We start from the raw sequence: 18193 nt of genomic DNA, 5'->3' as shown, positions 1-18193 counted from the left end.
CCCTGACGCAATCCTTGTGACGTCACTCTGTATATACGTTGCAGACCTTCATAGGCTGTGTTTGTAACTTTGTGCACCCAACGTCTTGAAGCGTGAAAAAGTTGGTCCCAGCGCTTGCATTTGTCAAGGAACTTGTCTCGAGATTCCGATTTAAAATTCAAGAGTTTAACCTCTCTTAATTATTTGTTAATTGCAGGTTATGGTTTGCACCACCTTATTCACAACCAAAAAGGGAAAACAACAGAAAAATAGAGATAAAACCCTAATTCGGGATGGTTGGTTCAGTTGTGATGTATTTTTTATTTTTTTTATAATAATTTTAGTATTAATATAAAGTTTCTACTATCAGAAACATTTATTAATCTCCATCAAAATGCACACAATATAAGTATTCTCTTCTTAACATAATTTATTCTATTTCAATATTATAATTCTATTAGAAATAATGACTAATCCCCATCGATAATTATATGGGTATAAAAAATAAGTATTTTTTTTTAATATAATTTATTTTATACTCGTTATCATGATTATGTGTTGTGATGTATTAATAAAGTTTTGGATCTCAGAAAAGAAAAAGAAGCACTTATCAGAGCACGCGTTTTCAGACCAACATCTTCAACTTGTTGGTAAACAAATGAACATGAAGAAGAATCAGTGCTGACATTTGTTGAAGATCTTGTTGTTCATGAATCACGACTACTCAGATCTTTGACAAATACCCTTTTGCTTTCTAATAGCTTTTTCTGCTTCCAACGACTTAGTCTCAGCAGTGAACGAGAGCGATTCCTTGATGATGAGATGATCGTTGGAGAAACCAACAGTTTGGAAGTGCTCCAGATCAATTCAAGACATGGAGGTAAATCATCATTTGAGTTTTTCGTAAGTATTACCCTTTACTGATATAAAGATAGTATTATTACCTTGAATACGTTGGTGATGTTTTAAAAAATAAAAATTATAACAAAGTGGTTAATTTGAACTTACATGTCGCTATATATACAAAAATGATGTAAAAGTTAAGTCGTCTCTGTTGTTTTTAATTATAAATGAATACATACCAAACATATAAATGGTAATCGCAATATTGTTCTCATATACGGGTGATATTCATTTGTAAGAATTTTTAAATTTCCGTTTATTTAAGGTTTTATTGTTTTTCCTCTATAAAAAAGGATTAAGTTGTTTTAATTATCATAACAAATCATTCCATTAATTTTAGGAATAACGTTTGAATACTTCACACTTAAAGTTGCCTTTAACTTTACAAATATATTTATTGCTCTTTAATTATCTTCTCCATTTTTTCCCTTTCATTTTTATCTTTTTAGTTAGAACAAGAAAACAAAAACTTTAGAACATAGTCGCTCCGTAACATTTTAATCGTCAGAGTTTTTTTATAGAAAAGATTTGTTCATTTATTTGTCAATTTTAAAGTTAAAGAATATATATATATATATATATATATATATATATATATATATATATATCAATTATACAATTACTGCATACTTAATTTTTAATTAGCTTACACATTAATTTATAACTGATATATGCATTTATTGTGGGGGAAAAAAAAGGAAAAGACATAAGTATTTTACAAAAAAAAATATCTAAAATTATTTCATTTTAGTTTAGTTTGTATAAAGAAACCTTACAAAACTATTATAAAAAATGAAGCAAGGTTGTTGTATCAAATGGTACCACTAGGTTGGGATAGGACAAAACTTAATTAAGTAGAAATACCTTTTTAAAGACGATCAGTTTGATTATTTGATGAAAATTAGTTATTAATAAAGTCAGTTTATACTTTGAATCAATAATATGGTTATAAAAAATGGTATCATTAAGATTAACTTAAAAGTAAGAGTTGAAGTTTATTTAATATAATTTTTTTAATATTTTTCTTTATTATTGATTGAAATTTTTTGAAAATTATAAATTTTAATAAGGCTTACTTTTAAATTTGAAGAAAGCTTCATTAAATGAGGTGAAAGATACTGAATTTGTATTTTTTATTAAATACCTTTTATAAAATAAAAGGAAGAATAAATAATAAGATTTTATAATAAGAGGATATAAAATTTTAATGAATAATACATATTAATTTAATTAACAGTCTGCTAGTTTTTCATGTTCTTAGATAAAGGAAGTTTATCCTTTTGATGAAATGAGGAAGATAATAAACTAAATCAAACAACCTAAAATTGTTTGACCTTGAATTTGAGTGACTCGGTCCTTTTTTATCTTATCTTATAGATGATTGTAGATAATTATTTTCTTTGTTATACATGACAGCATCTTGGTTTTATTTTAAGTCATATATCGGATTCTGTAAGTTTTAATTATTTTACACATGGGATGTAGTATCATCTATATCTATTCTAATAAGAAGATTATCTTATTTTATATATATATATATATATATAATTTATTTGTATAATTACATCTCAAACTACTTTTCTTATAATTTCATCTTGTTGTATAATAAATATTACAAAAGGAAGAAGTTTCACATAATTTTAAATTTTTATGTCCTTTTTTGATATTATTTTAAATAATTTTGAAATTAAGGGATTTCAAAAGAGTAACAATACACATCTATCCAAAAAAATGTTTTGACCCTCCTAATTATTGTTAATTGTTCACTATTTAAAAAAATTATAAATAGACACCATTTGTGTAACATTCCTCAAATTTGATGTATTAATGGCTTCATTTCATGATACTTTACCTGGTGGTGATATTTTAATCAACTCCATGTTGGTCATACTTCTTTATCAATTAGAATCTTTTATGAATAACTCTTTTTGAGATGTGTAACTATTTATAAGATTAAGGACTATCAAGATAAATTAGTACAAAACTTTTCAATATACTTTGTTCTTATTCGCACACTTTTTGAAAAACTCTTTAAAAGGTGACTTATCCCTAAATTGTTCCAAATCAAGCATACTTAACTATAGAATTCTTAAGTGATGAGCTACCAAAAAATAGATGCATCTTGCTAATATAGGTTGTGCAAATTAATTCCTTTAAATCATCTTCAACTACATAATCTCACATTTGTACAAATTTATGGATTTGTCTCATTCTGGTGTGTCTAGGTTGTTATAAACCCACCAACATTTGCTTGGTTCTTCCTTGAACCACACCATACTGGGAGAGAGAACCCACTTTGATTCCATTTGTAACACCTCTCTGATTTGATGTCTCAATAGTTTTACTTCACGCGATGATACTTCAAATAATTCCTTGTTGATCAAAATTTTTCACTAGTTAGAATCTTTTGTGAGTATCCTTTTTTGAGATGCTTGATCACCTTTAGGATTAAGGATTATTCCCAAAAACCAATACATGAATTTTTAGTGTTCTTTGTCCAAACTTGTACACTTTTTGGGAAACTTCTTAGAAGATCACTCATATATCCCTAAATTACTCCATGCCAAATATGCTTAATTATAAAGTTTTAAGTGATGAAATACAAAAAAATAGATGTATTTTGTTGATATAGGTAGTACAAATTAATTATTTTAAATCATCCTTAACTGCACAGTCTCACACTTGTACAAATATATAAATTCCTCTCTTATTTTGATTCATTTGGTTGTTAGAAGCCCACCAACTTCTGCTTGGTACATTCCCAAACCACAACGTACTAGAAGAGAGAACTAGACTCATACCATTTGTAGTACCCTTCAAATTTGATGTCTCAACAGTTTCACTTCACGAGACTTCACACAGTGATACGTCAAACAACTTATTATTGATCAAAATCCTTTACTAGTTATAACCCTTTGTGGTAACCCTTTTTGATATATATGCTCAACTGCCTTTAGAATTACTCTCATTTTAACAACTCCTCATTGGTTATAATCCTTTACAACTCCCTTTTTAATAAGCCTACCAACTTTTGTTTGGTTCATTCTTGAAGGACACTGTACTAAGATAGAGAATCAAACTCATATATTATTTGTAACACCTTTCAAATTTGATATCTAAGCAATTTTACTTCATAACATTTCATACATGTACACTAATTCTTTATACAGTTTGTCATTGGTTAGAACCCTTCACTAGTTAGAGCCCTTTGTGGATATTCTTTTTTGAGATGTCTAATCTTCTTTAAGATCAAGGACGACTATCCCAACAAATCAATATAAAACTTTTCAGTGTACTTTATCCTTACTCACCTTTCTAAAAAAATTTCAAAAAATGACACATTGGGCCAGTCCAACATATTTTTCGGTCCAAAGCAAATTTTGATTTGAAGCCTTTATAAAATTAATTGAAGTAATAAAAAATTGGGTTCTTATAAAAAATAAAAAAGTTATTTTTCCAAGCTGTTCAAATTCTATTATCAAGAAAAAAACACAAATAAATTATTATTATACTATATAATTCTTTTGGGCTAAAACCAAGCAAAGAGTAACGAACGCTTACAAAACTAACAACCAAACCTGGGTTCTCTATGAAATAGATCCTCTCCTTTCAACTCTGTACATCAAAAAGTGATACAGATACCAAAAAAATGGGTCTTATGAATATACCCCTTCCCATAATCAAGTTGATATTTAATTACAACAAGAAATTTAATTTGCATGGCCTATCTACCACCAAACTTTATTTCCACTTTTCCACAATTCCATGTAATGTACCCATTAGTGCCACTAATCGAATCTATCATTGTGTGCTTGACATGCCAGATCAATTCCTTGCGGTACCTCTATCTTGCATTCTTCCTTTACTTCAAGCACAAATTATTCTCCCCCATCCATGGTTCTAAGTTGCAGTTACCTTTGTGATTGTTGTTTCAGTTACTGTGTGATTGTAATTATTATAGCTGCTGTGACGTGGATTGTGATAGTTACGATTTAAAATTATTATATATTTATATTGAACATAAATAAATAATTGTAATAATAAAAATTAATCAAATTTTTTTTTTTTTAAATTTTTCACTCCAAACCTTTTTCTTTCTCTTTCCTAAACTGCATTATGTATTTCCCAACACTTCAATAAATCACCATTAATTGTCTTTCTTTATCTCATAACATTCTGTGTGATCAAATTTATTATATTAAAAGATTAAAACTTGAATTTATGTGTATCTTTTGATAAAAGAAGTGAAATAAAATAGTATTGTTGGATTTGTTACAATTATATTGCGGTTATGTTATGACTGTATTGCAAAATTTTTTATGATTTAAAAACAAACTGTAATTACAGACCGTTAAATAACAATATTATGGTCGCAATCCTTGTTGGAACTCTAATTTAGAACCTTCCCCCGTTAAAGAAACAGATGGGCTATTAGCCCACTGCATAAACAAATAATTGAAATTACTACCTAGGTTCCTTAACCATGTTCATGCCGCGAATAAAATCTGATGCATAATATTTCTACTGTCAAGCGCGTCCTGCCTGAAAACACATGCATTTCTACATATATATACCACATGATTGAACACCATAATGGTCCACCTCTCCACCTTAAGACCATGCAGATGTCCATGCGAGTGTTGCTAGAGAGTTGCATAGATAAATGCTACATGTGTAGTTGTTGATAGAAAAAAAGTTGTGCATTTGAAGCCTAAAGCCAACAAAAACTATTCAACAATAGTAAGATTCTCGATTCACTGATTATTTATATAATTATTGAAAAGGATGACCACCCATAAAGAAAACAATGAGAATATATAAACATAGAATGAGAAAAAAGAGAGATTAATCCTTAAGCAATTCAAGCATTCACAACCAATAATTTAAATATGGATGAACTGGCATTAGCTACACTAGGTTTTGCAAATTCATTTATTATTTATATATGTATGTTACTATACAATTGCTAAACACTTCTTTCCTATCAGCACCTAATGATCATGGAATTTCAGCATCTTCCCTTAAATTTGACATCAAATTGTCTATATCCAAGCACAAATGTACACAATTCAATTTCAAACTATGCATAATTATGCAAGATCGTGCGTGTTAAGTGTGTTTTCGCTTGTGTGGGTGCGCGCTTTAGGTTGTGTCTAGGGCTGATTTATTATTATTATTATTATTTTTATCATTTTTTTTTACCACATTTCATCTGTGCTAGGGCTAATTTCCATATCTGTTGCCTAACTATATAATAAACTCACCCCATTTAGTTCTAAAGTTAGCGTGATCCTAACATTAAACCATTAAAATTACAAAAGAATTCACTCCAAAGAATTAACAAAAATGGACAGAATTAACAGTTATATATATATATATATATATATATATATATATATATATATATATATCCAACCTAAACATGATATTTTTTTTAATTAATTTATCTAGTTCTATTAGGACATTGGTTAACATGCAATACTTTTATTATTATTAATTCATTAGGGAATGTCTTAAATCTTGTTTGAGAAAGAGGAACCTGATTCAATGTATTTTCCCATTTGTACAAGTCATTAATATTAAACCTGATTCATTACTTAGCTAGATATTTAATTGTGATTTTATTTTTTAGAAGACAAGAAAATTTCCTTAGTCTTTTGGAGAGAGGATATAATATTGTCATGTTATTCTTTGATAATTTGTACGGATTGAATACCCTTTTGGAGAGAGGATATATATATTCTTTGCCGTAAAAAAAATAATAGTAAAGGAGCATTATGAGTTGACTTATGTATGATTATTAATTTAAGTTTAACTAGTTAGTTACTTATAAAGGTGCAAATTGTTTTTTACTCAACAAAATGTATCTCTAATTTGACTTTAAGATTGATTATATAAATAAGTCAAATTTAAAGTTTTTTACATTGATATTAAAAGCTGATGAATACCATATGCTATCCATAATAAGAAAAGGGTTAATTTTAGATAAGAAAATAATGCACTTTATAAGTTATAATTTCATCTAAAAAAATTATCACTGCTTAAATGTCATTTTATGTTTTCTTCTCAATTTTTTTATTAAATACTAAATTGATAAAATTTTAAATTATTTTAAAATAAGGTTTGATCAATGTCAAAAAAAAAAAAAACAAAAAAAACTAACATATAAATAATGTGTTAAACACTCAAACTATATATTTTAGAAAAACAATACCCAAAGTTTAAATTTACCCCCATCTAAATAAATAAACTAAGCTTGTGTTTTAATTTTTTTTAAAGTCATTCTTTGAATTTTAAGTACTTTACTTATCTCAAGTTACACCCTTAATTAAGATTTAATATCAAGTAGGAAGTTTTTTTCTTCTTTTTTAAAGTCTATTTGAATACAATTTATATTTGTTTGAGAGTTTTTCTACTATAAAGGATACTTTATATATTTTCAATAAAGAAGCTCTATTTTTTTATTTATTATTTTTATGCTTGTATGTAAATAAACTTTAAATTGACATGTGTTTGTATGTTCTATCTTGTTTTTTAAGGAATAATATAGTATTTAATGGAGACAATGTCTGATTTGATTTTTACATTAGATCTATTTTTTGGATTGGTTTTCCGAAATATATTAGAGGGGACTGCTTGTTTTTTCAAAATGGTAGATTCTTTGTTTTGTATTGTTGAGTAGCAGTAGCCTTGGTGACTTAACTCTGAAGAAGGTTTGGTTATTACCCCCTCTTATACTACCTTTTTTTTTTAATATATATTTTCTTTAAACCAAAAAAAAAGAAGTTAATTTCAACTCATATAAATCTAGTAGAAAAGGATGTAATTTCGTGTGTCAAGGTAAAGGATTTTGTGTCAGTTTAAGGTGAAGCACTGGAAGGGAAAAAAGTGACAAATTTCATAATATGTATGCAGGCTAGAAACTTTTCTGATTTACTTTTATCATGCTTTAGTAATGGTGTAAATCAAAGACAAAAGGATACTAGCTAGATTGGTGTCATGGAACCAGGACATAAATACTGATACTGCTACAATTCTTGATGTTGATGGGACTATGGGAGCTATATTGGGAATTCATGTAGATCTGGTATTTATTATATTATTTTTGCTGAACTTATGAAGGTATACTGACCCAAGGTTATTATTAGAAGGAAAAGTTTTGTTTCAGAATCAAGACATACCATAAACTTCAAGAAAGATTCAAAGTGACAGTGTGACACAATATAATTATGAAAGAATATGAACATTATCGACAAAAATTGTAGACAATCAAAACCTTTTTTTGTTAACCTGTTTGATCCTAGCTAGGCTCCTAGCTGTTGTGCCAAACGTCATTCTCAAGATTAGCATGACTACTACTACGTTTATATTCCATTTTCAATCAGAGTTTTGATAATGAAAGTGTCTTTTCTTTTTGCTTTCGTTCCATAGTGAAGCTGAATTTTGCATGGCTTTCGGTCATTAGGGATTAAGTAATAAGCTTTACTTATATATGTTTTGGCTTCCAACTTCAATTTAGACAACCATAGCTTTGGAACATAGCTAATTAGTTTAGTCCATTATTATTTATGAGAAGCTACATCCATAAATATTTCAGTTGTATCACAATATACTATTGTGTGGAAATTATTTCTTATGGCTTAAAATTAGGTAATCAATATAGTGTTTCTTTTAAGATTTATCAATATTGTTAGTAAAATACTCATTGATTCAAACATCAAGTTTTAGTTGAAGGGGAGATTATTAGAGTACAAGTGTGAATATGAAGTCTCACATTGAGTAAGAGTGGACAAATTGAACAATATACAAGTGAGATTTACAAATCTAATATCTTAAAAATTTAGGTTGAATGTAGAATAAATTCACTTTTATGATTTGCTTGTGCCTTTATTGATGTTCTCTCTAATTTATTTATCCACCTTATACTCCTAACAATTAGTGTGTGTCCAAGTCCTTGATGAAGGCAGTATATATGTCTCGTTGATATATGCTAAATACAATACAAATATATCATATTGATAATAATGACTAAGTTGTAAAAATCATTATTGAATACTTATGAAAAAAAAGACTATTATTTACAAGGAATTATTAGAGTACAAGTGTGAATAATGTAGAGGAGTTGACAAATTGAATGTTAATCTAATGCCTCAAGTTTTTTGGGTTGAATATGGTTTCAAGTTCAGATATGTTGTTTGTTTGTGCTCCATTGATGTAACTCTTCCCGATATTTGTGCTCCATTGATGTGATTCTTACGGATATTTTACCCTTCTCGTGTTGATTTTATACAAAACAAACACCTGTAATAGAGATATCAAAGAAGAACTTCTACTAGCTATAGGATATGCATAGGGTATAAATGTTTACCACAATGCAACAAGACTAAATGGCATTGGCATAGCAAGGGGATGGGTTATAAAAACTAAAAAAACTGCTCATGTTAGCTTGATTTATTGGAGTGTACACGTGTTTAATCCTATATAATTCCCGTTTTGATGAAATTAAGTAACTCGTATTATCTGCTAAGACACTGAATTCAGCAGTAAACATTCATAATAATATTTTCTAGAAGTAGCCAATTGTTTTTGCCATATTCTGGCCAGGAATTAATTAATTCCTAGCTAGAATAGTGTTTTTTTTTTTTATCAGCCAACAAATATTTATATAAATATATATGAAGGTACAAGGAATATCAAAACTTATATAGATAATTGGAAAATTGTATCATCCCTAGTTAAAACTAATTTGAATGTATGTAGAGTCAAATATGTTATAATCCTGCTCCATTTAATAGACCACTAGTTGTGATAGAACAAACACACAATGAAATACATGATCAACCCCCACTTCCAAACTTAAATCATTGTAGAATATGCATTCCTTCCTCCCCGCTAAAGAACCCCCACCAAAACTCAGTTCTCTTTGGTTTGCCAGCCTTCAGAAGCAGAATAAGATACAACATTTTATAACTTAAAAGAAACAAATTTTGCCTCTCCTAGTCTTCGACCTGCAACATTTTCCCAACTTGTTAATGTAGCAAGTTGCTTCCATTATAAACAGCAAAACCGATTCAGGTAGCGACAACATTGAACCTCTAACTAACCAACAATGTCAGCATCTTCACAGCTTGCTGTTTCACTTGAAGGAACAGAACCCTTTTCATCAGGCACCGAAACTCCTATTGATTCAGCCAGAATAGTGTTGACGTATGCCGAAATTATTGAGGCTCCATACGATTGTGAGCTTTAGCTATAGCTAGGCACCTAGAGTGTTTTCAGCCGATCGATTGTCTCACATAGAAGGCACTAAAATATATTCATATCACTTTCAGAAAAAGAAAAAAAAAAAAAAAAAGAACTGAACCTGGCTAGTTGACTTTAACAATATAACAGTATCATTGAATTTTCACGATAAATAACTAATGACAAATGACTTGGTCTTTTTTATTATTCATTAGTAAATTTGTTGAAGATAATTGATGGGTCCACTATTATGGAAATCACCATTTCTTTCGCAACTGACTAATAAAAAGATAAAAGTTATTGACGTTGAATAAGTGCCGCTTACAACTGGCAACTATGGTATTGTGTTGTCTTATTGTGTTATGCACACTGATGAAGATATATATTGAAATGTGAATGTTTGACATTAATTATATATAAGTAACAAATATAATAAGATATTTAACAAAGTAAACGACTCAGACATTAGTTAAAATCCATAATCTATAGGAGCATAGTCTTAATATCGACAAATTGGCTTGAACATTTTTCATCTAGTTACTTTCTTTGCTTTGGATTTCTTCCACTCTTTTTAACTGAGTAGCTAGAGTGTAGTTTTTTTCGTTGATGTTTTACGATCTTCCCAACCTCAATAAAGAATACTCTAATTACAATCTAACCCTTATACAAAAGAACTAATAGATATATGTTGGAATATAAGTAAAGTCTTACATCATCCAAATAAGATGATAAACATGAATTTATATACACATAGTTGTCTCTATTGATAGAAGACATTTTAAGTGATATTCAAAAGTAAAATGATGAAGGCTTAGATTTAAAAGCAAACAATATCTTATCAATGTGAAGACGTGTGCAGTAAAAATCAAATACAAGCCAATAGATTAGAATAATAATTTGAAAATGAAGGACAAGAGAATTTGTACCTAGCTAAACATATAAGCTTATCCTTTTAATCCATTAAAAAAAATATAGACTAGGATCCAAAGCAGACAATATTTTACTAATGTGAAGATGTGTGTATGGTAAAACCCCCCTCAAGTGCACAAGATACAAGTCAATAGATTAAAACACTAATTTAATAATTAAGGAACACAATATCTTACTAATGTAAAAACGTGTGTATAATAAAATCCTTTGAATGCACAACAAGATACAAGTCAATGAATTAGAACACTATTCTAACACTACAAGAAAACATTGAAATAGAGAAAAATAACCTTCGGTTAATAGCTGATGCAAATATTGTCGAAAAAGCTGACATCTTGCGTCAACTTTTTCGACTTTAAATTTAAATTCAGTTTATTGTTGAAAAAGTTGACAATATTATTTAAATATAGCGTCGACTTTTCTTATACTAACTTAATTTAAATTAGTGCCGGAAAAGCCAACACTATATATAAAGATTATTGTCGACTTTTTCGACACTAACTTAAATTAAGTTTAGTGTAAAAAAAATTGACGCTATTTCTTTAGATATAACGTTAGCTTTTTCGACACTAATTAATTTAAATTAAGTTAGTATCAGAAAAGTTGACGCTATATTTAAATAATAACGTCGAATTTCTCGATGCTAAACTCAATTTAAATTTAGTGTCGAAAAAGTGGAAGCTTTATCTAAAGAATAATGTCGGCTTTTTCAACATGCTTTGAGGGAGATAAAGAATTTTTTCAACCTTATATACGCATAATGTGTTGTTGTGCAGCTAGTTATTAAGTTAACTTAACACATTGAGGGTCCAGATTGAGTTTCGGCCTTGCTAAAAAAATATGAACGAATAAAAAGTAAGTTGAAAAATAAGATCAGGAAAAAAATAAAATAAATTGTATCAGCTTAACCGATAATAAAAATATTAAAAAAAATAGAATTATTAAGTTAGTGTCAACATAATATCGACTTAATTGACAATAAAATATTAAAATAAATAAAATTATTAAGTTAATATCGACTACACTAACACTAAATCGACTATAAAAAAAATATTTTTATGGCTTGACTGATAAAAAATTTGTTTCAACTTATTTAGAGTCGGCTAAAAATCGATGAATAATCGACAGTAAATATCATATTATGCCAATTTTTATTATTCAGAGTCAACTTTTAGCAGACTCTAAAATCAAGCATTCTTGTAGTGTATAAAAATTAAGGAAAAGAGAATTTGTAGGTGGCTAAACATATAACCTTATCCTTTTAATTCATCAAGAAAAATATAATGAACTTAAATACCGGAGCAATATCCTACGCAATTATAAATTACTACTATATATATATATATATATAATCTTGTTACCTTCCAAACACCAAGTACCATTGGTAACGTGATTGTAAAATTGTCCTACCACTTTGGTTCTGAATAGAATCCTATGTTCCCAGTTTGACTGAACATGATTGCCTCCCACAGTTCCACATGAAATAGAAAAAACACCAAAAGGACTAGGTCGTCCTTTGTGATCGCAGAGTTTACAGCTTGTCAACTAAACCCTAATGCATCTCCATGAAAACAAACACACTACTTCTTTAGGCCACGCTCTCCTTTATCCCTTACGTGGCAGATTTTCACTGGTTGTGTTTTTTCAAGTAACTCTTAGGCTCGTGAACTAACTCATTCAGCTAAGGAATATTTTTTGTCTCGACTCTGAAGAGCAACGAATTTTAAAATTGTTAGTTGGGGGGCATTGCCATTTTTAATAAAAGACTCTGTGGATAGATGCGTGTGTCTCCAATGGTCATTCTAAATCAGCAATGGAGAATCAACCTGCACATGGAAGAAAGGCAATGGAAGAAGAACTAGTCAACGGGCGTGACACAGCAAACCAGTTACTTGAAATACTTGTTCATGAATCCAACACTCATCGTGGAGGTGTAGAAGTAGAAGGGTCAGTGCTACCTTTTGCTGAAGATCTTGTTCGCAAGGTACTCAGATCATTCACAAATACCCTTTTGCTGTTGAACATTCATAATGATGTCTCCGATGATGTGGTTATGCCTACTACCACTATCAAAGATGCCTCTTCGTCTGTGAAATGCCCAAAGCCTGAGGATAAGGATGAGTCTTGCAAGGGTTTCTTCAACGCTAAAAGACGAAGAGGGTGCCACAAGAGAAAGTAAGAACTGTATTCTTGCCTGTGTTGTTATTATTATTTTATTGATTTTCTTATTGGGTTCCTTTAGTTCTGATTTAAAATTCCACTATCATTTTATGTTACGAAATATAAAGATATGCAATTTTACTAATCATGGAGAGACCTTTTTTTCCACCAATCGTGCTTTTCGTTCTTTAGAGAGAGAAAGAGATCAAACTTCACTGAACCTTCTTCTTAGGTATCTAATATTTAGGTTATATTAAATTTTGTCTCGTTAATTTCATAAATTGTTTTTGTGACTTTGTTTCAATGCGCTTTCAAATTAACCGAGACGAATAATATAGCCAATTAATTTCGTTGCAGTCTTAACAGATAGAATGACTAGGATTGTACTGCACATTCACATGATTATTTATAATACATTGCAATTGATTGCATAACTATTTGTAGTTATATACTAGATTACAGGATTAATTACTTGAGCAAATAATTAAATAAGATCTTAATTGTATAATGGGAATTTTATCGCCATCATGAGATTAAGTGCACCAACATGGGAAAAGAACAGCTCAATTCTGATGGAAGATGGCTATTTATGGAGAAAGTATGGACAGAAAATGACAATGAATGCAAAATACCTCAGGTATATATTCTTCAATTTCAAATTGCAACCAACCAAAATCTCGTTCTCTCTATAGGGTTCTTTCTTCTTAATTAATGTTGTATCCAATATTATATGATCCAAATAGTGAACGTTTGTAGGAACTACTACAGATGCACCCACAAGTATGATGAGGGTTGTCCAGCAATCAAACAGGTTCAGAGAATTCAAGAGGACCCTCCATTGTATAGGACAACTTATTATGGACATCACAATTGCAAGAGTTCTTTAAGTCCACAGATAATGCTGGAATCAGCTTCTTCTTCTGACTCATCTATGTTCCTTAGCTTCAGTAATACCTTCCCAAGCAAAGAAGAATACCCATTTTCAACACTTCTTTCATCCACGAAACAGGAGCCTGTGGAAGTGCTTCCTGATGACCATATTGTTCACAACCAATTACCCTCATCAGATTACCACCTGTTATGTGACTATGAATTTGATTTCAATTATTCGAGGCATGTTACTATGCTATCCTTCACTGAATCTGTTCAATTTGATGAAGTTTATGGGAGTGGTTTGGAATTTGATGGCTAGGCATATGGCTCGGTCTCTACAGAATTTATTTGTTATTGTAAGTGAATGCATTCGTAATTAACTTCATCTTCAAACAAATAGAGCTCAATTACCTCTATGCTTTTTATTTACTTTATTAAGAAAGTCTTTAAAGTGGTTGAGGGACCTATATTAATTGCTAAGTAGGAATCTCATTCTCATTGCGCAGTGTGGTTCCTGGTTCTTGAATTTAATTGAGAACACAACTTATTGTTACAGTATGTTTTACTGTTTCCCCTCAAAATTTATTGATGTTTAAAGTTAGAATAAATGATTATTTTAGTCTCAAAGTGATTAGTATTATCATATTAGTCAGTAAAAAAACAAAAAAAAATGTTAAGTCCCTATCACTCCTTAAGTTTACACTTTTTTCATCGGTTGATTTTAGTTTTTTACATCAGTCATTGAACAGAATTTTTACATTGATTATTAAATAATCGATGTAGAAAGTAGTAAGTGTATGTCTTAAGATATGACTGCACCACTGTAATCAACAATTGGTCTTCAATCACCACCAAATATCCTTCGACATAAACATCAGATCCTCCACCAACTTCTCGCACAACTCATGCGGCGCCTATCCTCCACCCAAGTCATTTGAACATATACTAGTAATGTCAAAGATAGCATAATACAAATGAGAATAATATAAATAGACAACAAATGTAACAAAAAGAAAAAAGGGAAGAGCATAACTAAATAACGGAAAGTATCTTACAAATACAAGAAAGATCAAAGTGACTATTTATTATTAAAGTTAGAGCATTTAATGAGTAAAAATATTAATATATTTATTTCAAAATATCCTTAATAAATATAAGATATAAATAGAATTTATTATCTGTTTAAATATATCTTACATAGCTATAACTACAATATTTTTTTTTATAAAGATTAAATTTAATTATTTCAAATAAAGGGTGTATATTTGTAAAATGACTTAAAACATCAATAGTTTTTTAAATAAATAGAAAATACTACAACATCAATAATTTCGGAATGGAGGTAGTGTAAATACATGAATTAATTAATATGTTCACATAAATAAATTTAGGAGCAAAATTATGTTAAAAATAATCTGGAAACTAAGGGCCTATTTTGGGGTGGTTTTTGTTTTTAAGTTTTACAGTTTTAATAACTACTACCAATTTTTAATTTTTAGCTTTTTTTAGTTTTAAAATAAATTCACTTTTAAAATTTCCTATCAAATTAAAATTATTTTAAGGAGGTGTTTGTGTGATGACAATAATATTAGTATAGTGATTTTAGTAGTAATGGTAGTAGTAATAACAATAATAACATGAGTAGTGATAATAATAATAATAATGATAAATAAAAAGTCTGACATTAAATAAAAATAAATATGTTGAGTGATAAAAATTCGTAAACCTGGTATCTTAAGATTTTAAATTAAAATATATTATGAAATTCATTGATATATAATTGACTTGTATCCATTAATCTTGCGTGTATTTAATTCCTCTCATATTCACAACAAATATTATATGTGAATTTTTATAAAAATATATTATTTTAAGAAGCATAAAATTAATATGCCTTAGCTCAACCAATACAAGTATATCATTAATTAATTAATTTATGCTATGAGCAAGCTGGCTGATTTTGCTATGTTTTTTTTATAACCTATTAGAGGTAGAAATCACGTATAATTTGCTGTGAAAAACGTCTAATTACTAAATGATGATTCCCATGTTTGGATTGATGGTAGAATGAAAAGGGATAGAGCGGGAAGAAAATCTAATCTATTGTTTGGTTAATTTGTAAAAATGGAAATGGAGCATAGTAGAAGATGATTGATAATAATGATCTACTCTATTCTATCACTTAACACCATTTTTGTTACCTCCCAATTTGGGTGTATATGATGGAGCTAATAATTTTGAATTCTGAAATACCTATCTTATTCTCAGTGAAGATAGTTATTCAAGAGCATTTGATATAAAAGTAGCTTTATTTTTGAAGGAAATGAGGGGAATGTTCACTTAAAATTTATTTTTGGAAAAATAAAATTCAATAGATGAATGCAATGCTGTAATTGAATTTTGCAATTGAATTGAATGTTTCATTAAAAACAAATTTCTCCAAGACAACCTTGCCAAGGGTTGATTGACTATTGTAGGGAAGTTTTTAAAACTAATTATGTAAATGAGACTTGTACTAGTAGGGTCACTCGGTCACCAGTTAGCCGACACCCAATCGGCACTTGAACAGCCGAACTAGGTAGCCGATACCTAATTGGCACCCAAATGGCTGAGTCAGGTGGCCGATCAGACATCGGCCACTAGAATAACCCAGATCCTCAATCAGGAGTGTAAGATTATCCCTAATCAAGAGTTAAGAGATAATCATATCCATAAGCTGATTAAGGACGTATTACCTAATACGATATTCGTCACGGGGCCCAAGGTCACCAGGGCCCATGGATGTCAGTATAAATAGCTCACGTCAAAAGGTAACGTCACTGTTCATTAATTATCATCGATATTTGTGCTTGTTCTGACTTGAGCGTCGGAGTGCCTTCTGCAGGTATCTCCACCCCCGGCTTACCGAAATATTCGATCGGAGTAGTCGTTCGACCCTCAGAATACAAGAAGATTACTGGTGTATCCTTTTGACAGGTACATTTTGGCGCCGACCGTGGGGCCGAATTGAGAACGACTTGAAGACTTGACAAAGAAATGGCGAAAACAAGAAGAACAAACACAGAAGACCACCAGACTGAAGAGGAACATGTGGAGGTAGTAGATGAAACCGATCTATCTGAGACCGTTCGTCTACTGAAACAGGAGATGGAGGCTATGAAACAACAGCGGGAAAAGGACGCGAAAGAGCTTTCGGCCTTGAGGGCTGAAAATGAAGCACTGAAAAATCCAGACCCTTCATGGAAACCTACTCAGCCCACCAATACTCAGACACAAGGGTCTTACCAGTCTCATGGAGTCCACACATCGGTTCCACATGGTTCAGCCGCCGCACCAGAAAAACTCCCTTCGGCTTTGCCCATAGTCAACCGTCCCACTGACGTGGCAACTATTGGATCGCATCGCCACCCTTTCACACCTTCTATTATGCAACTGTCCCTGCTCGATAGTTGGAAATTATTACCCATTGATAAATATGACGGTACAACCGACCCTGATGAACACCTTGATGTTTTTCTTACGCAGGTAACCTTGAGCACCACGGACGACGCTGCCTTGTGTCACATTTTCCCGACGTCTCTCAAAGGCAGGGCTTTGAGCTGGTTCACTCAGCTACCCCCCAATTCAATCGACTCATTCAACACGTTATCCGCCCAGTTCACCATTCAATTTGCAACGAGTCGTCCCCATAGCTTGACTTCTTTATCGCTGGTCAGCCTTCGGCAGGACAGGAAGGAATCTCTCAGGACATTTATGGATCGGTTCAACAAGGCAGCCTTGGAGATCCGAGATCTCAACCCGGCCGTAGCGCTCCACCACCTCACAACGGCTTTAAAGCCGGGACCGTTCGTCAATAGCATTTGTAAAAAGCCTTCTTCGGACATGAATGACCTACGAAGGAGAGCTGACAAGTATATGCAAATGGAAGAGTTAGTAGAGTATCGTAATCAAGCTAGAGCCGAACCAGTGAGTAAGGAGAAAAACAAGTAGAACAACCGTTCAGGGGCCGAGGTAAAGAGATAGCATTAAGAGATAGACCCATTCGTGGACCGAAATACACTCATTATACACCCCTGAATGCCAGTAGAGCAGCAGTACTGGAACA

At 30.7% G+C, this 18193-nt stretch overlaps 1 protein-coding gene across 3 annotated transcripts; it reads left to right on the top strand.

Moving 5' to 3' along the window:
* Positions 1-6350: 6350 nt before the first annotated feature.
* LOC109794640 (putative WRKY transcription factor 70) lies at positions 6351-17198 on the top strand. 3 transcript variants are annotated; one of them, XM_083065125.1, is made up of 3 exons: positions 6351-13230; positions 13748-13852; positions 13984-17198. In XM_083065125.1, exons 1-3 carry the CDS (start codon positions 12869-12871, stop codon positions 14405-14407), a joined length of 891 nt encoding a protein of 296 aa, XP_082921251.1. In that variant the 5' UTR covers positions 6351-12868; the 3' UTR covers positions 14408-17198. The 3 variants fall into 3 exon arrangements, with proteins under 3 accessions (XP_082921251.1, XP_082921250.1, XP_082921249.1); XM_083065124.1 differs by having other exon boundaries at positions 6352-13230; positions 13754-13852; positions 13972-17198; XM_083065123.1 differs by having other exon boundaries at positions 6353-13230; positions 13972-17198.
* The last annotated feature ends 995 nt before the right edge of the window (positions 17199-18193 follow it).

The sequence above is a fragment of the Cajanus cajan genome, chromosome 10, assembly GCF_000230855.2.
Source record: "Cajanus cajan strain Asha chromosome 10, NIPB_CcT2T_4, whole genome shotgun sequence".
In the NCBI taxonomy this organism is placed as follows: domain Eukaryota; kingdom Viridiplantae; phylum Streptophyta; class Magnoliopsida; order Fabales; family Fabaceae; genus Cajanus; species Cajanus cajan.
Note: the sequence above shows the minus strand (reverse complement) of the source record. Positions and strands in the feature narration are given on the sequence as shown.